The sequence below is a fragment of the Arvicola amphibius genome, chromosome 17 (genome assembly GCF_903992535.2).
Source record: "Arvicola amphibius chromosome 17, mArvAmp1.2, whole genome shotgun sequence".
Classification (NCBI taxonomy): domain Eukaryota; kingdom Metazoa; phylum Chordata; class Mammalia; order Rodentia; family Cricetidae; genus Arvicola; species Arvicola amphibius.
In genome coordinates this window covers 3,600,949-3,627,751 of record NC_052063.2, presented here as the reverse complement: position 1 = coordinate 3,627,751, position 26,803 = coordinate 3,600,949, and the positions used below count along the sequence as shown (strand labels likewise).

General features: G+C 48.1%; 1 protein-coding gene across 11 annotated transcripts in view; it reads right to left on the bottom strand.

Moving 5' to 3' along the window:
* Positions 1-2,999: 2,999 nt before the first annotated feature.
* The window catches only part of LOC119803435 (tetratricopeptide repeat protein 41-like), a 51,213-nt gene continuing 27,409 nt past the window's right edge, over positions 3,000-26,803 (bottom strand). For 4 of the 11 annotated variants that reach the window (XM_038314739.1, XM_038314740.1, XM_038314741.1 and 1 more), the window contains 8 exons: positions 26,086-26,264; positions 24,835-24,974; positions 18,259-18,430; positions 17,344-17,491; positions 13,190-13,342; positions 10,515-10,648; positions 3,809-3,938; positions 3,000-3,717 (listed from right to left, as the gene is read on the bottom strand). In XM_038314739.1, coding sequence (XP_038170667.1) covers positions 3,027-3,717; positions 3,809-3,938; positions 10,515-10,648; positions 13,190-13,342; positions 17,344-17,491; positions 18,259-18,430; positions 24,835-24,974; positions 26,086-26,264 — 1,747 coding nt within the window. In that variant the 3' untranslated portion in view covers positions 3,000-3,026. Of the gene's footprint in view, positions 3,718-3,808; positions 3,939-9,461; positions 10,258-10,514; positions 11,510-13,189; positions 13,343-17,343; positions 17,492-18,258; positions 18,431-24,396; positions 24,733-24,834; positions 24,975-26,085; positions 26,265-26,803 lie in introns of those variants that run through there. The other 7 variants (XM_038314742.1, XM_038314744.1, XM_038314747.1 and 4 more) reach the window with 7 other exon arrangements.

Genomic DNA, 26,803 nt, shown 5'->3' with positions numbered 1-26,803 from the left:
CCAGGCGTGGGGGTGGCAGGGCAGTGGCACTTGAGACCGCATGGACTAGGATGATGGTCTCCGACCCTGTCGCCGCCCGCAGGACTCCGCGCTTCCTTCCTCTTGCCTTCCGTGGCGGCCCCCCGATTATGGTTGCACTGATAGGCACCCCTCAGTAGGCACTCCAGCCCGGGTTCCAGCCTCTGGAAGGTGACCTCACTCCGCATCAAGGGCATCTGCAGGTCTTCTGGATCTCAGGTACCTGTCTGAGACGTCCTGAAGCCCATCCAAACCTGCCGAGGTCCCACACAAAGTCTAAAGTCGCCTGCAAGATCCCACCCCTGAAAATTCCAAGTATAAAGCACACTCAAATTTCCCTTTCGGTGCACGGCCTCTGGAAAGCCAGATTCCCACCTCCAAGACGTCCTCTGGTCATGATTTAAGGCTCCTGCCCACGCTCACAACACCCTTGGTGCCTGCTCAGCTCACCTGCTTAACTGCACTTGTTCCATGCCTTTAGCTCCCACTAAAAGCCAATAAACAGCAGCCGCCCCACCAGGCGCCATTTCTGTGTGCCCTGAGTCAGACGTGGCTCCTGCGTCCACCCGAGACCTGCCTGGAACGCACTGAGCCCTAGGAATTCCCAAACTACCCCCATGGTGACCACAGAGTAGGAGGTAAATCAGAGGGACCAACTGGCATTTGTGAAGTAGATGGGGGCACAAAGCGTAGGCTGCGAGAGTAAGGTGGTTCAGGGAGGAAGATGACCCTTAAGCTAGTTCCTGGCTGATAATAAAAAGTCATCAATGGGAGGCTTCCAGGGTAATTTATCTCTACAGTTTTCTCAGCTATCTTTTAAGATAAGCACCATGTCTCTCATTTTATACATAGTGAAATTGAGACACCGCAGAAGTAAAGTTGCTCACCCAAAGCCACGGAGCTGAATCCCCTCTTCCGTGAGTTTCCTAGGAACGATGTTGGTTGGGCGGTAGGGATGAGGGTCGCTAGAAAGTAATCCTTAACTATTACAGGTTAATGTTTGACAAATCATTGATAGTAAAATGCTCAAATAGATATAGTATTAAATCCAAGGGCTCTGATACTTAAAGCTTTATGACTTGAGGGCATTTCAGTTTCTATTTTTTCTTATTGTATTAATAAAAAGTTTTGGTGACAACAATCATCAATTTTACTTAGATGGAAAAAAATTTAAATTCACAATAGATAAACCATAGAAATGTAAAAATAAAGTTAGAATTGGTAAGATTGCATATATATAATATATATTAGAATATAGTACTATGGAGTCAAGATTGTTTTACTTCCCATAGAAATCTGAATCCCTTAGAACCTGCTTTTTTTTTTTTTTTTTTTTTTTTTTTTTTTTTTTTTTTTTTAACTAAAATCAGACACAACATTATAAGGGACTAAGAAAACTGAATCCCCAGACATGGATAATGACCACTCCTAACTGTTTAAAAGAAAATATTTGATTAAAGAATCCAAAACAGATGCTAAGGAGGTAAGCTTAGTCTGTAAAGAGCTTGCTGTGTACATACCAGGACCTGAGTTAGTTAGACTTGCTGTGTGCACACCAGGACCTGAGTTAGTTAGAGCTTGCTGTGTGCACACCAGGACCTGAGTTAGTTAGAGCTTGCTGTGTACACACCAGGACCTGAGTTAGAGCTTGCTGTGTGCACACCAGGACCTGAGTTAGTTAGACTTGCTGTGTGCACACCAGGACCTGAGTTAGTTAGAGCTTGCTGTGTGCACACCAGGACCTGAGTTAGTTAGAGCTTGCTGTGTACACACCAGGACCTGAGTTAGAGCTTGCTGTGTGCACACCAGGACCTGAGTTAGTTAGACTTGCTGTGTGCACACCAGGATCTGAGTTAGTTAGACTTGCTGTGTGCACACCAGGACCTGAGTTAGTTAGAGCTTGCTGTGTGCACACCAGGACCTGAGTTAGTTAGAGCTTGCTGTGTACACACCAGGACCTGAGTTAGAGCTTGCTGTGTGCACACCAGGACCTGAGTTAGTTAGACTTGCTGTGTGCACACCAGGACCTGAGTTAGTTAGAGCTTGCTGTGTGCACACCAGGACCTGAGTTAGTTAGAGCTTGCTGTGTGCACACCAGTACCTGAGTTAGAGCTTGCTGTGTGCACACCAGGACCTGAGTTAGTTAGACTTGCTGTGTGCACACCAGGATCTGAGTTAGTTAGACTTGCTGTGTGCACACCAGGACCTGAGTTAGAGCTTGCTGTGTGCACACCAGGACCTGAGTTAGTTAGACTTGCTGTGTGCACACCAGGACCTGAGTTAGAGCTTGCTGTGTGCACACCAGGACCTGAGTTAGTTAGACTTGCTGTGTGCACACCAGGATCTGAGTTAGTTAGACTTGCTGTGTGCACACCAGGACCTGAGTTAGAGCTTGCTGTGTGCACACCAGTACCTGAGTTAGAGCTTGCTGTGTGCACACCAGGACCTGAGTTAGTTAGACTTGCTGTGTGCACACCAGGACCTGAGTTAGAGCTTGCTGTGTGCACACCAGGACCTGAGTTAGTTAGACTTGCTGTGTGCACACCAGGATCTGAGTTAGTTAGACTTGCTGTGTGCACACCAGGACCTGAGTTAGAGCTTGCTGTGTGCACACCAGGACCTGAGTTAGTTAGACTTGCTGTGTGCACACCAGGATCTGAGTTAGTTAGACTTGCTGTGTGCACACCAGGACCTGAGTTAGTTAGAGCTTGCTGTGAATGCACCGCCATAAAAAGCCAGGTGTGACAGCCTGTTCCTATGACCTCCGCAAGGAAAGCAGAGACAGTAGGCTCCCTGGAGCTCACTGGCCAGCCAGGCTAGTAGAATCTGTGAGCTCTAGATACAGTGAGATCTGGTCTCAAAAAAATAAGGCGGGAAAGTGATTGAGGAAGACACCGGCATTGGCCTCTGGCCTACACACACGCATGTACTCATATGTGCCACAAACACACATATAGAACTTCAAGAGAAATGAGAAAAACTTCAATACAAAAGAGCCCAGATGATGTTTATTCTTTGTCGGTGTCATTTGAGGTCTTCAGCCATTTTGCTTCGATTAGAGGTCGTCTTGGGAACGCAGGCTTCCGAGGAGTGAAGACGTACTGTGGGCTGTGGAAAAGCCATTTTTCTGATACAAGCTCAGCTATGGAATCCCAGGGGCTGTTTGTACTAAGAGGTGCTCGCGGGGATTGGCGGTAGATTGCAGTCATGAGGCTTTCTCCAGTCTCACATTTAGCAGAAAAAACCCTTTGCCTTGAAAGTCTGACTAAGCCATTCTTTCCACCCGGAAATAACGTCTTCATGGGACAGCCTTTCTTTCTCCTTGGAGTTTGCTTTCTTGGACCATTCCATATGGTCCAACTATTTTGAGTATTCTGTGCCTTCTGTTGGGTCTTTTCCCCAGCAGAGGCACTGAGAATTGGAGTCAAGGTCTTCTTTTTTCCTTTGCTACGAGCACATTTGGGTTTATCTGCAACCGGAGGAGGTGCCGGCTCTGTGCTATTAGCTCTCTGCAACTTACTTATGCTGTTCATACACAGGGCGGTGTTCACCGTGTCAGAGCTCTGAGCGCTCCAGAAGTTTAATTTAGACAAGTTTTCCCGGAATAAAGAGCGGTTCCTGGTACCATTCGGGTATAGCTGGCTTGTGCCTTGAGGCCAACACCTCCTGCCTCGGAACTTCTGGATTTCCCTTAGAAGGCTGCAAAAGACCAAAACATGTCAAATGGCTGTGGATTAACACAAACAGTCAGAAAGTCGGCTTCTTTTTGAGACATGCAACAGGAACTCACTCCAGTATTCCCAGGGTTGAAGTGTGGGAAGACCCCAGGTGAGTTGCCCTTAAATCAAGTGACCTATACAAATAGCCGACTGCCTCCAACATGGCATGATGGGAGAAGTCACCTGACAACAGTTGGCCTGCTGGGTAGACAGAGGGAAAAGGGGACGTTAGAATTTTTAATTTCCATCTGTATACATTGATAAGAGACTGAAGAACATTTGTAAAGGCAGCATTAGAATGCCACCTCTCATCACACCCTGTCAAAAGCAATTTCACTTGTGTCTTGCATGAAGAAACAATAGGAGAGGACATTGGGCCAGGAAAGAAGGGACAGAGGCTGACTTCCACTCTTTAGAAATTCATGTTGACGCCATGAGAGGAGGAGGAGACAGGAAGAGGGGGAAGAGAAGGGAAGGGAAGATGGGACCAGGTCAAAGCCTTAAGTTAAAGAGACAGTCAGTGCAACTGGAGCCCTCAGGAGAGTCTGGAGAACAGCTCAGTGTAGAGTGTTTGCCCAGCATGCACCAAGCCCTGCATTCCACTCTCATCACACACGCATGCATGCACACACGCATGCACACACACACGCACACACACACACGCATGCACACACACACGCACATGCACACACACGCACGCACACGCATGCACACATGTACACACACACACCTTCACTGAGCCTTTGACAGTTGTAGATCTAGATAGCTCTAGATTAGACAAACACTAACACTGCAGCCTCAAAAGTTCTGTGAAGACGAATCTTACCAGTGTGTTTCTCTCAGGTCAGGTGACATGGGTTACATTAGAAAAACGTGCCCAACACGCTTTCTTGATTACACCTTCATTGTGAAGCTGGGGCCAGTAGGACACGGATCTGGACATGTGATAAAGGGACTGCTGGGGATGTCCTCACATCCACGAGCATCAACATGTGACCAGGAGCCTGTGCCCAGTACCAGGCACGTCAGTCTGTTAGTCCAGCAACTGTTGACAGAGGTTTCTGTCCCACCCAGTCCCACAGCCGTTCAGTTCCAAAGAATCACACAGAGGTCTACATTAATTATAAACTGGTTGGCCTATTAGCTCAGGCTTCTTATTAACTCTTTCTTACGTCTGAAATTAGCCCATAATTCTTGTCTGTGTTAGCCATGTGGCTTGGTACCTTTGTCAGTGAGGCGTTCTCATCTTGCTTCCTCTGCATCAGGGTGACAACTGCAGACTGATTCTTTGCTCTTCCCAGAATTCTCCTGTTTTCGTTGCCCCGCCTCTACTTCCTGCCTGGTCGCCCCGCCTATACTTCCTGCCTGGCTACTGGCCAATCCGCGTTTTATTAAAATACAAGTAGCAAATCCTTACAGGGTACCAGCAAACGAGCTATGCCGCCATCGCCTGTCTTCCTTTTCCAGTTAGTCTTCTACACAGCGCACATATACCTGTGGCTCAAACACGAAAACGTACCCAAGTGTGAAGTAAGAAGTGTCTCCCTTCCCTATGCCTCTGTAAGCAGTGCTGTGGGCTTCCAGTGTGCCCATTCTGCGTATCTCTTAGACATGGTCTGTTTCCTGGTGGGACAACCCGCCTGCCCCTGATGAGGCCCCTTCACTCTGAATTGTAATGGACATCATTGACTCCTACGTGCAATCATCCTCTCTGCGGCTCTATTTTCTAAGCCACGCCTGCAGCTTTTCCTGTAGTGTTTGGGGGTTGTCTACTTAGCCCTCTGCAGATATGTCCTTGCTTTCAAATTCTTCCACGATTCTCTGCGATGATTCCAGCCGCCCTCTCAAGACCAGTAGTGTGCCCATTCGAGTTTCTCAGTTGTGATGGCTGAGTTCTGGGGACTTCAGTTGGCCTTAAAGGGTAAATGGGGAAACAGAGAGCTCCCTGTGGTCCTGGTAAGCCAGGACCCGCTGGGAGAGATGCTCTGGCCACCCCCCTTCAGATCCTGCAGACGCAGAGCCTTCCCCAGGAAGCTCTTGGTTGGTGACACGGGAGCGGCTTGACTCCTTCATGGCCGACTGCCCAGGCTTCTTCCACATCCACGCCTGACCCCCAGGACCCAAGGCAGATCCATAGCTACGGTTTTGACCTCAGTGTCCTTTGATACAACCTGATCCTCTCTGTCAGCAGGTAAATGTCCAGGATCAGGCATCCTGGCCTTGGCCTAGTTCTGGAGCTGGGACCAACTCTGGGTTAGCTTGGTTAGTCCTCTTGACCCAGTGAATGTGAATTACTGAGGAATTTCTGGGTCTTCTCCCACAGCCAACTTGCCCTGGGCAGGAAAGGAACCTAACACCTAGTTGCTTGTTTCCGCTGGTGATTTTATCTCATTAAATCCTTGGAACAGCCCTATGGGCAGATATGATTACGCCCTTTCAGACAATAAGGAAATGGAGGCAGTGATGTCCATGCGTCCAGAAAATAGTGCCGCTGGGATTCTCAGCCCCCATGATTCCGAACATAACTCCCCCAGCAAGAAGGAGAACACTAACCTCCGTTACTATTACTTAGGGGATCCAAAATAATCAACACTAAGCCTGAGAGATGGCTCACTGGGGAAAGACATTCGCCACCACACTTGATCACCTGAGTCCGATCCCCAAGACCAAGATAATGGAGGAGAGAACTGACCCCTGCCAGCCGTCCCCTGACCCCTACAGACCCAAGGCATCAACGATATTCTTTTTTCTTTTTCTTTTTCTTTTTTTTTTTTTTTTTTTGACAGAGTTTTTCTGTGTAGCCCTGGAAATGTAGACCAGGCTGGCTTTGAACCCACAGAGATCTGCTTACCTCTGCCTCCCAAGTACTGGTCACTGCCACCAGGCCAATAAATGCATTTTTGAAAAATAGTAATATCCCCAGGAAAGGGCCCATCTGTGTGGTCCATCTGGGAGGAGACCCTTACCAGGGTCCTTCCCTTCCTCTGCAAGGACCTGCTGTCCATCACCCACGACACACTAAATGCCTGCAGCTAGCAGCTCTTCTCCTCCACAGACACACTTCTGCTCCCCAACAGCTGGGTGCTAGCATGCTCCAGAGCCAGCCTGGTTCGTGACTCTAATTGAGTCATCTGATTAAGTACCAACTAACAGATAAGCCCTGGCATCAAAACTAATTGCTTCCTGTGAAAAATAGACCAAATGCTTTAGAAAGCTGCCATCCCATGAGTTGCTGAAACAACCCACCGTTCCCAAGTATGAGCAGGTGAGGCAACTATAAAAGACAGGACATCAGGTGGCAGCCTCAGAGGATCTGGCACAGGAACTAAACCATGCTTGCTCTCACTCTTTAGAAACCCAAACTGGAATTTGTGGGCCAAAAGATGAGATCCGCTTCCAATCCAAGGGTCCACTCTTAACAGTGGAGAGAGATCAAACATAGCCTTTAGAGATTTGCAGAAGAGTGGGTATTTCTACCTAAGTTAAATCTAAAAGTTAAGGTTTGTCTGGGTTACTAACTATTGTATCAAAGGATCAACTTCTGTCGGCAGAGGGTTCTGGCTGAGGTGAGAATTCTGAAATTGGATGAAGGAAAGAGACTGGCTGGCTCTCCCTACGGGGAGTCACCCACTGACCGAGATGGCTGACATTTCCTTTTAAAGAGAAGCCCAGTGAGGAGGAGGTAGCATTGTGTTCATCTGTCATTCTTCATCCAAAATAAACCTCTCCGCACAGAGCGCTCAGCTGGCACAATGGAAAATGAATGGCTCATTTCTGTTCTTTTCTCCTGCTGCAATGGTTTCTCAATAGCGAATTTACAGCGTTGATCAAAGTGTTCCTGCCAGAGGGGGCCGGGAACAGAGCTCACAGAGGGACCCCTGGCGCAGTTGGCAAGCCTGCTGACGTCTCTGGGGTCTATGGCTTTATTATGCTAAGGCTTGCACTTGAAGCTGGAGCTGTGAAGGAGGGATGAACAAAAGAGATTCAGTTTAGTAGCAAGTGCCTTGAGCAAGTGATCTGGAGGTGGAAGATGAAGAGCCCGCACGCCACTGCCTACAGGTGCGACATTTTGACATCTAAACCTTACTGTTACAGTCTCATGCAAGAAAACTGTGATTATAAAATAAATCTTAATCATCAAAACTTACTGGAAGGCCCCCTTTGCATACCCTGTTGAAGATTAACCTGTATTCAACTTGTTGACCTATTGTCATAAGATGCCCAAACACGTGAGCTAGCAATTATCATTGTTAATATGCAAACTAACATAGAGTCTAGAAGGTCAACTGAAGATGATTGCTTCCAGTGGGGGAAAGAATGATTTGACTTGTTTCTTTCAATATTGCTAGCTGGGAGCAGCACCATCGTCTCAAAGGAATAACCCGGGGCACACACCCAGCAGTCCCCGCTGTATCTATGACCCCTCAATACAGGGAGCATGCCGACAGAATAAATGCCAAGTCCCCCGCCCCTGAGAATTCTCAGTCTGAGAAGTCAAAAAGAGTGATGGGAACCGGTCCTTGAGCTCTGCGGTGGTCCTGACTCAAAGCGTAATTCAGGCCTATTACGTTAGATTTCGGTGAAGGCTTTGCCAGGGGATGACTCGTCCTAACACTCACTGCCCTGGGTAAGATCACCAATCCTTGCCCTGGCTTCAGAGGAACGCGACCTGTCAGACTCATGCCCCTCCCCCATTGCTCCTACACACCAACCATAGGGACCTTTTCAGTTCCATGGCCTCAAATATTCTGTTCCACTCCTGGACCTTCCTTACTGAGCAACTTCCCATCCTGCACCTCCTGTTCCAGCCACACTTCCTGAGGTGCATCCCCTGCCTGGCCCATCCACCAGATGATCCCCTGGCATGCTTGGATTTTCCCAGAATAATACTTTCCTGGCTGTGCTTACGGTGTTCCATATTACTACAACATTGTGTCAGCTGTGGTCTCCAAGTAGCGCCGCAAAATTTAAGCTAAACAACTGCGTGCTTAGTTATATGACGGCCTTTTTTCCAATAAGGTGAGCTCAGCTGACGGCACAGCTGGTCCCCATCTGTCTTGTACATGCCGTTTCCCCAGCAACCAAAACAGAGATTGACAGGTAAAGGGCACAGTAAATATTTGTTGAATTAATTATTAATAATGACTGAACAATTGAAATATAAAAAAGTAGCACTAGAGAGATGGCTCAGCAGTTGAGAGCACTGGCTGCTCTTCCAGAGGTCCTGAGATCAACTCCAGGCAACCACACGGTGGCTCACAGACAGCTATAAGTGGGATCTGGTGCCCTCTTCTGGTGTGAAGTTGCACATGCAAATAGAGCACTTCAATGCATAAAATCAATTTTAAAATCTTTTTTTAAAAGAATATAAGAAGTAATTAGCAGTCAAATCCCTGTAGTAACCATCCACTGAAACTGTTCATTCACACATACACCCCTAAATCCATTCATAAAACTGTGTTCACACACAAACACACACACATCACACAAACACACACACATACACACCCCTAAATACATCCATGAAACTATGTGTTCATGCACGCACACACACGCATACACATACACATCCCTAAATCCATCCACTGAAACTGTTCACACACACACACACACACACACACACACACGCACTCACGCACGCACACGCGTGCGCACTCCCACACAAATCTCTCCATGAAAACATTCTTTTGCTGCTCATATAGATACACACACGCACACACACACACAAATCTCTCCATGAAAACATTCTTTTGCTGCTCACATAGATATTTCGGGATTTTTTTTTTCTCTTCAGCAGGTGACCAATTTGGTGCAATCATTTTTTTACTGCTTTTTTAAACAAAACATGAAAAATGGCATTGAAAACCATCTTTCTCTTTGCCGGGTTGGAGATTAAAGCTGGATTCTCATGAAGGCAAAGCAAGGACTACAACCCTAGCCCTGGGCCTCGCTTGCTTGTTAGTTTGCTGAGACAAGCTCTCACGGTGGTGTCACACTGTGAACTTCAGTCCTCCTGTTCCCTTCTTGAAAATGCTGGGACTGTAGGGGTGCACCACACCCCGGGCTGGGAAAGAATGTTCGAAGATCTGCGAACGGAAGGCAAACAGACGACAACAGAAACTGAAGGTGCCTGACCAGTAGGATGCGGTGGTTTGAACGAGAATGGCTCCCTCAGGCTCACGTTGGAAGGCTTGGTACCCAGGTGTTAGAACAATCTGGTAGAATCAGGAGGTGTGTCCCTGGAGGTGAGCTCTGAGGGTTGCAAAGCCCACACCAGGCCCAGTCTCTGTCTCTGTCTCAGACTGAGAATCAAACGTAAGCTCTTAGATGCTCTTCCAGTGCCCTGCTTGCCTGTCTGGGGCCGTGCTCCCCACCGCGATGGTCACGGGCTGGAAGCAAGTCTCTGATCAAACGCTCTCTTTGGTAGGTTGCCTTGGTCTCTTTGCAGCAACAGAAAAGGTAACTAGGATGGTGGTCAGTAAAGGCTCTTGCTGCCAGTCTGCCAACTGAATTCGGTCCTCTGAAGACACATGGTAGAAGGGGAGAACTCATTCTTAAAATTTTCCTTTGACCTCTACATGCATGCTGTCACACACACACACACACACACACACACACACACACACACACTAAATACGTAAATATAATTTTAAATTTTGTTTTAAAGAAGCAAGTATATAGAGCAGAGATTGCCTCAATGAAGACATTTTTAAGACAAGCAATCAGGCAGATGTCTCGGGGAAACACTGCCACTTCCTGAACAGATGGAGCAATTACCCAGTTTACACAAGGTGTCGCTGAGGCTTAAGCTCAGCTGCTTCCTGATGGGCTTGCAGGTGGCCATGGTGTCTGAGGTCTCCTTGATTTTTATTACTTGTTTATAGTATTCAGTTACTTGCTTCCTTTGTGATCTAGAAAACAGAAATTCAGTTAAGGTTTTACACTGAAGAAACAGGGTACGTACTCGTTCAGCAAACATTCTCCAAATGCTGGCCTGAGGATGGGGGAGCAGAGAAAAGTTAAAGTGGCCGTCAGCTTCTCACAGTTAGTTGAGAGAGTGGGAAAAGAAGCCGGATCCACATAAGTAACAACCCTTCATATATAGCCAAGGATGATCTTGAACACCTGACTCCCTTCCTGGGCTCTGGGATTGTAGGCCATGTACCACTCCACAGAGCAGAGATCTGCTAGGGATTGAACCAAAACCTCAGTGCACATTAATTAGGCAGGCATTCTCCCAGCTTAGCCTCATCCTTGCCATTATTATGATAATGATGATGATTATTACTAAAAATCAATAATAATATTGCAGTGCTGAGTATCAAAGCGAGGACCTCTGTGGTGGTTTGAATGAGAATGGCCCCCATAGGTTTGAACACTTGGTCCCCAGTCAGTGGAACTGTGTGAGAAGGATTAGGAGGTGTGGCCTTCCCGGAGGAGGTGCGTCACTGAGAGAGGGCTTTGAGGTTTCAAAGGCTGGAGCCATTCTCCTACTTTTGGATGGAGATGTGAGCCGTCAACTCTTCCTTCTGCCACGCTTCTGCTCACCACCATGGTTTCTACCCTCTGGAACCCCAAGGCCAACTGAAGACTCTCTTTCATACGTTGCCTCGGTCACGGCGATAGAAAGATGGCCGCGCACATGCTCACCCGCACCCCCTTGGACATGAGCGACACCCCTAGCCCAGGGCTTTGGGCTGTAATGTTGGAAAACCTCCAAGAAGATGCTCGGATCACAATGACTGAAGCCCGGGTAGACGCTGGAGGCCGCACTGGAGCAGGGAGACAGGGAGACAGTTAGACCAGCGTCGAGCCTCTGAGATATTCTACTGCTTACCTCACCAAACGGCAAGTGGATGAGATCCCAAGACAGTGAACACCTGTCCAACTGCACTGTTACTGGGCAACAGAGACGACGCCTGAGTCCAGCGGTGAGACACAGCCCACACCTCGCCCCTGGAGTCCCTCCCTTATGTGGATTCGTCTTCCCATGTCAGCTAGAAAGGGCAGGGGCTGGTTTCTACCCAGGTACTATAGATTACTGTTAGGCCTCAGAGAAACCCAGGACAAATGGCTGAGCTGTCCGTTAACATATCAAAGCAGGCGCTGGCTGCCAGATTCTCCCAGCATTGCAAGTACCTGTTACAGAGTCCTGGCTCCTCAGCATCTCACCCCAGCCCCTGCCCTAAACCTCTCCAGCTCCTGAGCTTCCCTTCCCAGCTCTTCTTCCCTATATCTTCTCAGCCATTTTGGCTTTGTGCCCTCTTGGCTTCTTTCTTGGTCCCTCGTTTTTGGCTCCTGGTGCCCCCACTCTTGCCCTCTCTTCTCTCTTGGCCTGGTTCAGTCTGCTGGCCATGTTCAGGCTGGGCCCTTCCGGATGCCTGTGGCTGTTCTCTCCCTCATATCTACAATAAAACCTCCTCAACCGTACCTAGGAGCAGCCATACCCTCGTTTGCATTCAGTAACCAGTAGGCATTCATGCGCTGAGGAGAGAGGAGGGGAATTGGTCTTAGAGAAAGCAAAAGACTGAGGTAGAAAAGGTCACCAGGACACAGGGAGAGGAGGAGAGAGGAGCTCCAAACCCAAGACTTGGTGACTTCACAACTGAGCAGAGCCTCCCTGGATATTCAGAAGGCTGGCTTTGCTACAAAATGGCAAGGCTGGGGCCCAGGAAATCTGCAGTTGACTCTCAGGCTTCGCAGAGAAACTCTTCCTACACCAGGGTCCTGTGAGGATCTCCACACCTCTTCTACACCTCAGTATGTGTGGAGCTGAGGATGGAGCCACATCTCAAAGGCGGCAGGAGTTGGGGACAGCAGGCGAGCATGACCCGAGACATGGGTGGCTCGGCCTTGAACACACAGACACACAGAACAGTGGGATAGGGTCTCGCAGACAGCAGCCAGGGCCTAGACCTGTGCAGAAGCCCTAGGGAAAGATACCCACTCACAAGCCCTGTCAGGGACACTGGGGAGCACTCACTGTGAGCACACTGAGTCCTTGTTTCCTCTCCTGCTGCCTAGGCCGCCACTCTCTGGGCCTAGAGTTTCCAGAATGCCTTGTGGCAGGTGCCCTGACACACAGCAGGACATAGTCCTCAGGGAGGGCACATTCCCCACTAGAGACAAAGAGGCAGGATGCCCCAGAGAGGTCAGGGCACAGCCCAGACCCTGGGGGAATGGGAGGAGGACAGTTCCTTGAAGCAGTCCCCAGACCCTGGGGAATGGGAGGAGGACACTTCCTTGAAGCAATCCACCCTGGGGGAATGGGAGGCTGGACACCTTCCTTGAAGCAGTCCCCAGACCCTGGGGAATGGGAGGAGGACACCTTCCTTGAAGCAGTCCCCAGACCCTGGGGGAATGGGAGGAGGACACCTTCCTTGAAGCAGTCCCCAGACCCTGGGGGAATGGGAGGAGGACACCTTCCTTGAAGCAGTCCCCTAGAAACTCACTTTTCCTTATCTCCCAGTGCAAAAAACAGCAGATCTGCTAAAAATTCCATAATTTCTCCAACTTGTATGTTTTTATCGCCAAACAGACGTCTTCTGATATTTAAACACTCTTGAAGCTTCAGTTTTGCAAGAGGCACATTTCCTGTAGCCAACCTGAGAATGAGACACAGGCCTTACCAGCTTTACCAGGCATGGAGAAAGCTTACAGTAAATGGCCCACGTTCCCTGGGCTAGCAACATTTCTCATAAAAATCCTTTCACATATAGAGAGATCTGTCCAGAAAGAGATGTATAACAGGAACCTCAAAAGCCCTCAGAAGTGATGTGTGTGCGTGTGTTCATGTGTGTGTGCGCGCGTGCGTGCATGAATGTGTGTGTGTGTGTGTGTGTGTGTGTGTATGTGTGTGTGTGTGTACACACACTCACCCCTGTAGCTTCAGGAGGGGGCAGTGCTACAGAATAAACCCAAAACCTTGTACATGCTAGTACGAGCTCTAGCCCTGAGCTGCATCTGCCTGTCCTCAGAAATACCTTTATAAAGAAACCAGAGTGCCCAGGCATAGCGGGTCATGCCTATAATCCCAGCATTTGAGAGGCTGAGGCAAGAGGATCATGAGTTCAAGGCCAGCCTAGGTTACATAGTCAATTGCAGGCCAGCCTGGGTTATCTGGCAAAATCTTAACTCAAAAAAAAAAAAAAATTCCAAAAAAGAAAGAAACTAAAACACCTCTCAGCCTCTGCACTACAGTGCTGTGGGATAGTTGTACACCGTGTGAAGATGCATTGCTGTGATTGGTTTAATAAACAGCTGACCGGCCATTAGCTAGGCAGGAGATACAGGCAGGACTTCCAGGGACAGAGAGGCTCTGGGAAGGTGGAGAGGCCAGCCTAAGCTATAGGCCAAGCTTTCCTAATTGATAAGAAATCTCTGTGTCATTATTTGGGAGATGGTGGGATAGAGAAAGACTTGCTTTATTTGGTGCCCAACATGCCGCATGCAAATCCACATAGGGCCTGAGAAAGCTGAAAAAGGAAGTTCCGGGTAAGCTTGGTGCTTACAGCGTACATGGATACAGCTCTTTTAAGAGGCCCTCTCACCAATTCTCACCTGAATGAGGCTTATGAGCAGGGGGAAGGGCACTACTTGGTGGTGGGAAACTAGATGGAAGTGCCTACTGGAGCTGAGGCAAATTGACAGGCTCCAGGCCAGGGCCTGCAGGTACCAGGCTCCACTCTCACCAACGTGAAGGGGTGGAGCCAGCTACCAGGCCGTGTGCTAAATGGAGCCCTGATGCGGAGGGCCTAACTGCTGCTCAAATGGTCCAAGAAGGCTGCAGACCTGCAAAAAGTCAGGTCTATGTCAAGAGAAGGGAAGAAGGGGAGAGGGGAGGAGAACTTGAGGAAATGGGATAGTTGAGATGGAGGAAGGACAGAGACATTTTGATTGAGGGAGCCATTATGCAAGAAACTTGGCATTAGAGAAGTCCCCAGGGATCCACAAAGATGACCTCAGCTAAGACCCTAAGCAATAGAGGAGAGAGGGCCCTAATTGGCCTTGCCCTGTAGTCAGACTGATGAATATCTTAAATATCACCACAGAACCTTCATCCACCAACTGATGGAAACAAAGGCATCGAAGCACTGGACTGAGATCCTAAAGTCCAGTTGAAGAGTGGGAGGAGTGATAATATGAGCAAAGAAGTCAAGACCATGATGGGTTCACCCACTGAAACAATCTACCTGAGCTAATGGGAGCTCACCAACTCCAGACGGACAGGGAAAGAACCAGCATAGGACCAAACTAGGCCCTCGGAACATAGGTGACAGTTGTATGGCTGGGGCAGACTGCGGGGCACTGGCAGTGGCACCAGGATTTATCCCTATTGCTTGTACTGGCTTTTTAGAACCCATCCTCTTTGGATGGATACCTTGTTCAGTCTGGATATAGTAGGAAGGGCCTTGGACCTTCCCCAAAGCAATGTGACTTACCCTCTCTGAGGAGTGGATGGGGAGTGGGGGGGGCAGGAGAAGGGAATGGGAGGAGGGGAAGGAGTGGAAACTGGGATTGGTATATAAAATGAACATAAAAGATAGTTTGTTTTCTTTTAAAAAATAAAATAAAAAGTTAGGTCTAGACCAAGAAAACTGCTAAATGGGTAGGGTATGCTTTAAAATGTGCTTAGATGCTGAAGGAAGAGAGGAAAATGGGCATGCGGCTATATAGACAGTCATAAAAAATAGTTTAAAAGCAATAATGTTCATTCAGTCCGTAAAGAAAGAGTAAAGTGATATAAAAAGGATAAGTCACGCAAGGATGGGAAATATAACACAGGGAGTTTGGACCTTATATGGTGCTTTGTTAATTTTGAATTTTTTGAGTGCTATTGAGCAGAAAGAAGCAGCTCCTGAGAGTTTGGGTTGTGGGAGGAACTGCCGAACTAAACCAGCCTACGTGTATACTCTAGGGATGGCCTAACTTTAGAATGGAAGTCTCATTTGTGGCAAAGTTAGCCGCTGGGCAGAGAAACTGCCCTTGCCTCAACTGCTGACTGTATGCTGTCCAAACTGGACCAGCAGGATGCAAAAGATGGCAGTTGCTGAACTTTGCCATAACAAGGTATAACGTCCTCCAAAATTCCTGCTTCACAGAAAAGTCTGTCAGATACTTTAGGCCCATAGGTCAAAGATGGATTCCCCAACATTACTAAGGAACCTTGGGTGACTGTCCAGGCAGCCAGATGTCTCTGTTGTTTCTATAGTTTTGGAAGTTGCTTGCTCTGTACTTCCTGTTTACTCAGGTAGTTTTATATCCTTCTCAGATCTCTGATGGAGTTGAAGATGAGATAGTTATAGTTTTCCTTGTTACCAAATTCAAAAAAAAAAGAAACTTACACAAGAGATGTAAAGTTTATAAGACTGAGAAACATAAAAGCTTAAGTTGTTTGTCTAAGATTTTTTTTAAAGTCCAGAAAGGTATTCTTAGGATGGTAATACAAGTTATGATAGAAAATGGGTTAGGAATAAAACTTCAGACTAAGAGAGGATAAATAATAGAGTTCTTTCTCTGAATTTGCCAATACAAATGGACTAGACATTGTGAATGTAATATTTGCTTGATAATTGTTCTTATTTACATAATTTTACTATGTTAGAGTTAAAAACCTCTCTTATTTAGACAAAAGGGGAGACGTGTTGTGGGATGTTAGTATACACGCGAAGATGTGTTGCTGTGATTGGTGCAATAAAAAAACTGAATGGCCAATAACTAGGCAGGAGGTATAGGCAGGAGTTCTTGGGACAAAGAGGATTCTTGGAAGAGAAAGGTGGAGATGCCAAGAGATGCAGAGCAAGCAGGATGTACAGGAGGAGAGGTAACAGCCACAAGTCATGTGGCAGAACATAAATTAATATGAACGGGTTAATTTAAGTTATAAGAGCTAGTTAGAGACAAGCCTAAGCTATAAGCCAAGCTTTCATAATTAATAAGAAGTCTCCATGTCATTATTTGGGAGCTGGTGGGACAGAGAAAGACTTGTTATACCATAGACATTTGGGGAGGGTAATTTCTTATTGTGGGTCTGCCTTACACATTGTAGGCAGCGTCCCTGGCCTCTGCTTCTAGATGGCAATTAAAATCCTTCTGCCGGTCATGTTAACAAAAAAAGGTATCCAGATATTGCCAAAAGTGCCTTGAGAAGGGTCCCAGACCATCCATGACTGAGACCTACTATGCTGGGAGATGAACACGCCAATGCCCAACCTTTGACCCCAACAATGAGTTAGGTGTTAGGCATGGCAACAGGTACAGGTCAAACATAAAACATATATATATATATATATATATATATATATATATATATATATATATGTTGAGGTAGGGTCTCATGTTAGCCTAGACTAGCTCTGAACTCTCTATAAAGCTGAGGATGACCCTGAGTTCTCATCTGCTTGTCTTTGCCTCCCAAGGGCAAGGATTACAGACATGCATCATTGTGCCCAATTTATGCTGTTCTGGGAATCGAACACAGACTTCCTGCATGCAAGGGAAGCACTCTAGCAACTGAGCTGCATGCCTAGCCCCTGTGCATATTAATAAAAAGAATAGGAGCTAATGCATAAAGCAAGAAAAACTAAGAAAAAAAAATCACACTCACATGAGAACACCTTCAGTATATTTCATGGTAGCTTGTTCGCGGGGGCTGTCAGTCACGAACTTGGAGATTTCGGTAGCGTATTCCAAAATGTGGTTTTCTTTAAAGAATTCCTCAGGTGCTGATTTTGCCAGGTTATTCATCACTTTGACTACAGGCGATAAAAGAATATAATACTTAAGGTTTTAGCTACGGAAGAGTCAAAGTATCAACAGGCCTAGCATGTGATATCATTCTTTCATCGTACCAAGAACCAGGGTTTTTTCTGGACAAACCGACCCCTGACCACACTGAATAGGATTTGTTCCCATATCAAGCATCTGGATGCGTGTGGCAGTCAAAGGGCCAAGGAGCGAAGACAGTAGTTTGAACCTGAAGACTGGATCTTCAGGTTGTTGTGGTGTGTGTGGGAGAGGTGACATAGGCACGCACGCACACACACACACACAGAGAGAGAGAGAGAGAGAGAGAGAGAGAGAGAGAGAGAGAGAGAGAGAGAGAGAGAGAGAAGAGCCAGAGGATAGCTCTAAGTTTCATTCCTCAGGTGCCACCCACAAATTTTTGGTTTGTTTTCTGTGACAGGGTCTCTCTGTGGCCTGGGACTCACGAACAAGTAAGGCCGGCTGGCCAGAGAGCCTTCAGGGATTCACCTGCCTCTGCTTCCTCAGCAATGGGGTGACAAGCATGTGCCCCCACCAAGTTCACCTTTTCACATGGGTTCTGCCTTGACCTCCTAAGTGCTGGGGTTAGAGAGATGCACCATGGTTGGCAATGGGAAGTGGGTTGTTTGTTTGTTTGTTTGTTTGTTTGTTTGTTTGTTTAAAAAGCACCTGGCCCTTCTGCTTCCCAGGGAGAGAAGGCCCCTGGCGTTGCTCTCTGAATTTCAGGAGTGGAGTAGCCTCTGAAGGTGCCCCGTACCTTTCTGCTTCATCAGTTCCTGGCTGCTTTTTAAGTCACTGAGCGTAAACCGCAGCAGATTTGACCACGCTTTCAGAAAATAAGAGAGCCCTTTCTGAGTCATCCCGATTTCAAGGTACAATTCTCCCACGGCGTTCTGAGCTTTGAGGAGCATTTCTGTCGTGGATGGGTTCTGTGCAAAACGACAAAGGGAACCGCTCCTGAAAACAGGCTGCGGTCAGTGGCTACAGCCCCCGGCCGTCACTCTTCGGGGGACAAACCGCTATGATGAAATCTTTACTGGGAGACCCGTGAAGCTGAGAAGCCATTTGGGACGTTTTCAGCGATGATTACTTAGTGGCAACACGACAATGCCTTACGTGTGTCCCGGGTTCCCCGGAAGGGGTGATCCCGCATGCAAATGCGAGGCTGGGAACGCTGCTTGAACTCAGTGTAACTCAGAGCTGGTACTTCCTGTCTGACACCTTTTACCGTAAATTCTGCTTACTGCCTGTAAGGAAGAAGTTGTCGTGGCCCATTTTAGGTTTGAGATGAGCTTAGGCCTCATCAGAATCACAGAGAAGCGGGAGGCCTGCCTAAACCCCTCTCCTCACTGACCCCTCTCCCCCGTCTTGTCTCAGAACTCTAAAGCTTGGAGTTACAGGTGTCCTCACTATGTGACTGAGTCCATGGCCAGAAAAGGAGGCAAGCCCCAAATGGTTCATTAGATAAGCCTGTCTGTGTGCCCTCCAAGGAGATGAATGTGGGAAGGGAGAGAGGACAGACATTTCTGGGGACCGGAGACTTTCAAAACTGCTGTTGTGTCCCAAATCATCATCCAGCCATTTGTGTCATTGTCCCGTGCCGTGTCCCTCTCCCTAGAATTGTATATGTAAAACTGCTTTGTTTTCACGGCCTCTTGAATGTGTTGTCTGATTACCAATAGGCCTAGCATATTTATTTCACTAGCTGAAACTTCAAATACTTAAACCACTTACTTCTCAGTCAAAACCCTAGTGGTTTTTTTGTTTGTTTGTTTGTTTGTTTGTTTGTTGTTTTTGTTTTTCGAGACAGGGTTTCTCTGTAGTTTTGGAGCCTATCCTGGAACTAGCTCTTGTAGACCAGGCTGGTCTTGAACTCACAGAAATCTGCCTGCCTCTGCCTCCCAAGTGAAAACCGAGTGAGGTACCCACCACAGAAAACTACTTGGACACGGATTCAAGACAATAGAAAGTCTTTATCAGCTGGCCGACAACTACACAGGGTGTTCAGGACCCTAGAATAGTCCCGGGCCCCTCTCAGGCTGAGCACAAAAACCACATCCTGCCTTGACACGCCTCAATTAGCAAGAACAGTTAGCCAGAAGCAGAACTGCAGAAGCCCCAAAGCAAGAGGCATGGGTGCATGGGGACTCGCCCAGAGCTATGGACTTGGGTGACTTAGGTCTTTGGCAGGAGTTGCCACCTACATTCCAGGTTCCGGGGCCTGGATGACTCCATTGCGGCCTCAGTTTGCTAAGGTCTGGAGCTCTGTTGCACTATCGGTGCGCAGAAGACACTAGACAGATGGACACTGAATGTAGCCTGGCCGTGGAGTACGAGCGTGTGTGAGGAATTAAGTCAATCCCAAGTACGGTTCCTAAATCCATATGGGGACCCATATGGTAGGAAAGAACTGATCCCTAGTGGTGTGTGACAGACATACATACAAACAAACAAACATGCATGTAATAAAAAAAAAAATTAGAACACACTGGTTAGTTAAGTCTACTAAATGTCCAGTCCAAGCATGAGCATTAATTGAGTCATCTTAATGCTAGCATCTTATTTCAGAAAACGTAATATGAATATGTATCAGTGTGTTTAATAACTAAAAAACAGCATACAATGGAAGGCGTGATCCATGTCATATATGTTCATGTATGTTCTGCTGTACCACAGTGTTAGCCTACAAAATGGTTGACAGAGCCTGGCTCCATAATGTGAGGGGTTTTTTTGTTCTTGTTTTTGTTTGCTGAGAATGATGGGTAAGTATCAGAAGTTGAAGTTTCACGGCCTGGCGACACAGGCACGACTGGCTAGAGGAATGGGGAGCGGCATAACTCAGGGTTACGCGTCATTCTAGCCCCAGGCAGTCCCTGAGGGCTTAGGAGGGGACACTGCTCCTGTGCTCCTTAACCATGATATTTGAAGTTCCCGGCTCTGTCAGCAGAAGAGCCAAGTCATGCCAGTGTGAAGTGCCCCTCCTTCAAGACTGGGTCCTCACTAGTCTGGCCTTCTATTCTGTCTCAAGTCAAAGCCTTCCCTGAGAGTGCCTTAAATATTTGTTAGGATTAGCCTGAAAGTAACAAAATCCATAAATTATAAACGCCTCAGTTTCTCTCCAGTGTAAATAAGGAACTAGGTGACCTAGAGCTGCAGACATTAATGATCTCGGATATTCTGGCTCTTGTTATCTCATCACGGGACCCTTCCTGACCTCATTCTCAAGTACACATCTCAGTCTAAAATAGCTAGATAGCCCACCTCCAGCTGTCAGGCCACAACTCAAATAGCAGGAAGAAAGGCAGGCAGAGGACTGAACACGTCCTCTCAGAGTCCCTGCTGAAACCCTTCCGCCAGTGTGACCGCTTTAGGAGGGGAGCCTGGGGACACTGGGAATGGTCCCCAGTGTGGATGGCATTAGGATAGGAGCCTGGGGACCCTGGGAATGGCCCCCAGTGTGACAGCTTAGGAGGGGAGCCTGGGGACACTGGGAATGGTCCCCAGTGTGATGGCGTTAGGATAGGAGCCTGGGGACACTGGGAATGGTCCCCAGTGTGATGGCATTAGGATAGGAGCCTGGGGACACTGGGAATGGCCCCCAGTGTGGATGGCATTAGGATAGGAGCCTGGGGACACTGGGAATGGTCCCCAGTGTGATGGCGTTAGGATAGGAGCCTGGGGACACTGGGAATGGCCCCCAGTGTGGATGGCATTAGGATAGGAGCCTGGGGACACTGGGAATGGTCCCAGTGTGACGGCGTTAGGAGGGGAGCCTGGGGATGTTGGGAATGGGAGCCTTCAGGAAGGGTGTCCTAGTTAGAGTTACCACTGTTGTATGAAACGCCATGGCCAAAGCAAATAAATATTTGTTAGGATTGGCCTCAAAGAAACAAAACCCCCATGTTAACAAACAAAAAGTAAGGAACAAGGTGGGAAGGAAAGGGTTGATTTGGCTTACACTTCCACAGCACTGTCCATCATGGAAGGAAGTCAGGACAGGAACTCCAAGAGGACAGGAACCAGGAGGCCAGAGCTGATGCAGAGGCCATGGGGGTGGGGGGGGTGGGGGTGATGCTGCTTACTGGCTTGCTCAACCTGCTTTCATATAGAACCCAAAGACCACCAGCACACGGAGGGGGCGGGGCCCTCCTCCACTGATCACTTATTAGGAAAATGCCTACAGCTGGATCCTGTGGAGGCATTTCTCTCAACTAAGATTCCTTTCCTTTAGATAGCTCTAGCTTGTGTCGAGTTGGCATGAATCTAGCGAGAAAAACAAGGGGGTGAGTGACCTTCTAAAGGACGCCCCAAAGTCCCCTCGCCCCTTTCCTCTACTTGGAAACACAGCAAGGACGTGACTGTCTGTGAACGGGGATGCAGACCCTCACCTGACACGGGCTCCATGGCAGTCCCAGGCCATGAAGTGTCTGCCCCTACCGCACTCAAGCTGTGACTGCCCGGGGAAAACTGAAGGCATTCTCATGACACACTTGCGCCCCCGACACACGTGTGCCCCCTACACACTTGTGCCCCTTTCTTTGGCTATCAGGTTATGGAGATGATAGTCTCCAAGAACCTCATGCTGGCGGGGAGGGGTGTGAAACCTTGGTGTCAGCCAGAGGGAGAGGGTTCTGGGAAAGAATGCCAAGTCAGTGATGGGCAAGACCGCATCTTCTCTAGAACTGCTTAGGAATGCCGTGGGCTCTCGGTAACTCTAAGCCTCATGTCAGGAGCCCAAAGATGAACTTGAAGTGACTGGACTTCTCAATTGTTCCTCTCCCCAGTCTGAGCACACTGGGTGAGTCTCCTTTCTCTGATCTTTGCCATTTCTTGCCTCATTAGTTGGCATGCTGAGGATGAATAGGTGAAATGAGCTTAAAAGGGCTTTGGTCCTAGAAGCTATAGTAATGTGTGTGTGTGTGTGTGTGTGTGTGTGTGTGTGTGTGTGTGTGAAGAAGTTGGACTAAAACACGGCTAAAATCTTCACCTCCTGGAAACTGCTCATCATCTCTGTGAACACTGCACCCAGCTTGGGAATGTGCCCCACTGCCACACCAACCCCAGTAGAATCTGTGTACCAAGTTCCTCAGACTGAGGCATTAGACTCCAAAGGGAGGAGGTCTTCTGGAACCGGTTGTGGAACTCTCTAGCCAGACAGAAATTATTGAGCCATAGTTCTCATGGCAGTCTCTCTGCTTCTGTTTCCTTTTAATATTTACAAGATGTTCCTGATAGCGTGAGCTGAGAAGAAGCTACCCCCTTGAATTGGAGTCACTGGCCATGACCCCTTTTCTAAGAGATTCAACACTTTGCTTTATAATCATTTACATAGTTACAAAATAATACTTTGATAAAATATCCTCCCAACAATATACGAATTTGTATGGCTGTGTGTGGGTAGATGAGGTTGGCTTTGACCTTGTGATATAGAAAATATTGCTTACGTATAGTTTTAAATTGAACTCTAAGGAACTTGATCTGGACCTCGGAGTCATCCATTAACTATAAGTGATTTTTTTTGTATCTTGTTCTGTTTGGTGATTACGATGTTATTTGTTCTATTTGTAATTGATTCTTTGAACCCACTGTCTAGGAAATGTAACACCTGATTGATTTTGTGCCTTCTCGTGCCAGGTGATTATGATAACTTGTTCTTTGTAACTGCTTCACTGAACACATCTTTTAAGAATTGTAATACCTGTTCTTCTTATATAAAAACCCTTGAGAGCTGCAAAACACACTCAGATTCACACTGCCTCTGTGTTTGCTTCTGTTTGTCACTGCCGAATCCTAACCCACCTAGTCTTTGAGAAACCACGTCCCACAAGACCCCTTACCCGGCTGGGGTGGTCAGTGGCACTCAGCTTCAGGAAGCCTGGGATGTAATCCGCTTCCACACAGGCACCAGTTACTCCAGCAGAGGCGGGGCAGCTCCTGGGACGTCACAGTCTGTGCTGCTCATCAGTTTGCCTCTTCCTTTGTTTAAACTGTTATATTTATTTACGTTTATGTGAATCGTCTGTGTGAACTATGACATATAGGCACAGGTGCCCATGGAAGCTAGAAGGGGGTGTCAGATCCCCTGGAACTAGAGTTACAGGCGGCATGGGTGCTGGGAACCGAACCCCAGCCCTCTGAAAGAGCAGTGAGCACTCTTAACTACTAAGCCATCTCTCCAGCCCCTCCGTTTAAAAGGCAATCTTATTGTCAGGCATAGAGGCGCACGCCTTTACTCCCATTACTTGGGAGGCAGAGGCAGGCGGATCTCTGTGAATCCAAGGCTGGCCTGGTCTACATGGTGACTATCTGGGACAGCTAGGACTACAGAGAGAGAGACCTTGTCTCAAAAAACAAACAAAAAAATTGTATTACATTTGCATGTATGTGCGCATATACATGCATGTACGTGTGTGCACCAGGACATACATGGGTGGTCAGAGGGCAGCTTGCCTTGCAGGAGACAGTTCTCCCTTCCATATGGGAGTCCCGGGGATTAAACTCAGGTCATCAGGCTTGGCTGCAAAAGCCTCTACCCACTGAGCCATCTCTCTGGCCGCAGCCTCTTCTTTCAAAATTCAAATTAACCCTGCTTCCACTCTTCTCCCTCTGTCAGGCCTCCCCTGAGGGCAGACAAGGTTAAGCTCCTTCCGCAGGACCTGCCTCTGGCTTCAGTCTGCACGTCCGTCCCACACTACAGCCTCCTCCGAGGCTGCTGCACAACCTGCCCCTCTGCTAGGTTCATTTCCTGCCTCACATACACATGCCTACCCTGGGTCGAGCTTGACCTGAACCTCCTTCTCTTCTAACATTTTGTCTTCTTCCTTGAAGCTTCTCAGACGGGCCCCCGTGTGTGCAGCCTCCCCACTTGCCATGAGAGGCTGTCACAGACACTCACTTTGCCAGACCAGGGGCATCTGTTGTCAGTCCTGATCTCCATGTCACTTTATAGGGGGACATTACGAGTACACGTTTCATTACATTCAGTAAAGCCAAAAGTTCATGGTTCAGAATAAACAAAATCAAGAAACAATCAGACATTCCCCCTACGTCTCCAGGAAAAGCGACAAGTCTCAGGCCACTGTGATTCCGTTTCCTCCCACAGTGACACCTGTCTGTGGGGGTCATTCTCGAAGGAGTCCTGTTTAGTGGAGCTTGGGGTTACAGATGCACAGCTGAGGTGTGGGTGGAAACTGCAGCCTCCTCCTTGGTGAACAAACCCGCGGACTCTCCCCTACGTGGACAGTGCGTTATAAAGTTACAAAGGGACAAAGGTTGATGGTTCTGGAAAGCCCGCCAAAGGGATGAAGCTCGAGGGAGCTAATGTTCACTCTACCTGCAGTAGCATGTCCTCCACGCTCAGGAACAGCTTCTCCGCCTCACCGACCTTGCCCATGAGCTTCAGGAAACTCCCGATGAAGAGTATCATCCTGCTTTTGTCGGCAACAGTCACCTGGGAGAGGTTGCATTCCAGGACTAGAAAAGGAAGACAAGCAAATTGGCCTGAAGCACCCTGGGAAGGAACAAGCCCCCTGTGCCCAGTCAGGGCTCCACAGCTGCGTCTCTTGTGCCTTGGGGCGGGGGGGCTGATTGTTTTGTTTTTGTTTGTGACAAGTTCTTTTTGGCTTTTGGAGATGACATCTCACTCCATAGCACAAGTGAACTTTGAACTCACAACCACCTACCAGATGCAGAAGGCCAAAGTCAAAGCTGTTTGTCCAAAGCAGTTGCAAAGCAAAGGGACTGGGGTTAGAAGAAAGAGCGGAATCAGGAGATGGAGGCCCCAGAACCTGTTTAGAACAGGGGAGATGTGAGGAAGAGTAGGGGAAGGATGTGGGGATTTCACCGTCTGGCGGGGAGTAGACGGTCCAGATGTCTGTCAAGGGTTCAGATTGGAACAGCTACCGCTGCGCAGGAAAATTTCTAGAAAGAGCTGTGTCTGGCTGTGAACGAAAACCTCCTGGAAGGAGTCTGTGTCCACAGAGACTGAGGGACCAATTGGAATTTCAGTACCGTGGAGAGATGGGATTTTGCAGGTTCTGGGGACGGGGCTGTAGAGGGAGGGAGTGCTTGCCTGACTTGCTCAAGGCTCTGGCTGATTTTCCAGAACTACAAAATACACAAAGAAATGCTAGTGGTATCATGAAAGGCAGATAAACTCCAGCCCCCAAAAGGAGAGGAGGGTTGAGGAAGGCCTTAGGGGTGGGACTTCAGGAAGTACAGAAAAGATAAAGCTATAGAAAACTTCCACAGAGAGCAGAGAGAGAGAAGACATTTCAACATTAGCACCTTATCCGGCTCCTTCTTTACCGAGGCCCTGGTCTTAAACTCTGAGGAGGAGGAGTCAGACAGACCAATGGAGCAGGGCTCTGACTTTGGGATATTTTCCATCCCAGAATAAGAGACTTAACAGCTGTGTTGCTGGTGTGCTTGAGAGCATGGGTCAGCTGCCCCTAAGAGCGTGGGTCAGCTGTGCCTGAGAGCGTGGGTCAGAACCACCATTGCTAGCGTACTTGAGGGCATGGGTCAGAACCACCATTGCTAGTGTACCTGAGAGCGTGGGTCAGCTGCACTGTGGCTGGCGTACCTGAGAGCATGGGTCGCTTCTTTATTTTCTGGTACTGTTCTGCTTCTATCTTGGCAACGGAGAGCAGGAAAGCCTCAGACATGTCACAGCCGGCTTCCAGCAGCACATCCCAGTAGTGGACAAGGTGCAGTCTGGTCCACAAACTCGGGTTGTGGATTTTTGATATGAAATCTGTGATGCTTGTGACACACATGAACATTTCAGAACTCATCCTTGAAGGGAGCTGTTCTTTTACTTCCCATCTTTCACTAGCCTAGCCATAACCTCCCCCCAACCTCAGCAGGATCTCATGTATTCCAGACCAAGGAGGGCACTGAGCTTCTGAACTTCCTGCCTCCATCTCCCAAACGCTGGGATTACATATATGTGCCACCATGCCCGGTTTAAGCAGCCAAACACAGGACTTTGTATGTGACAGGAGTCCTAGCTGGGCAAACATTCTACCAATTTGTTGGTGGTGGCTGTTCTTTTGTTTCCTGGCCACCCAGACCCGAAATAATCACCCCGAACTGTATTAATTACAACACTTCTTGGCCTATTAGCTCAGGTTTCTTATTGGCTAGCTCTTATATCTTGAATTAACCCATCTCTATTAATCTGTGCATCACCATAAGGTCATGGCCTACCGGCAAGGTTCTAAAGACATCTGTCTCCTGCAGCGGCTACATGGCTTTTCACTGACTCCGCCTTCTTTCTCCCAGCATTCAGTTTAGTCCCC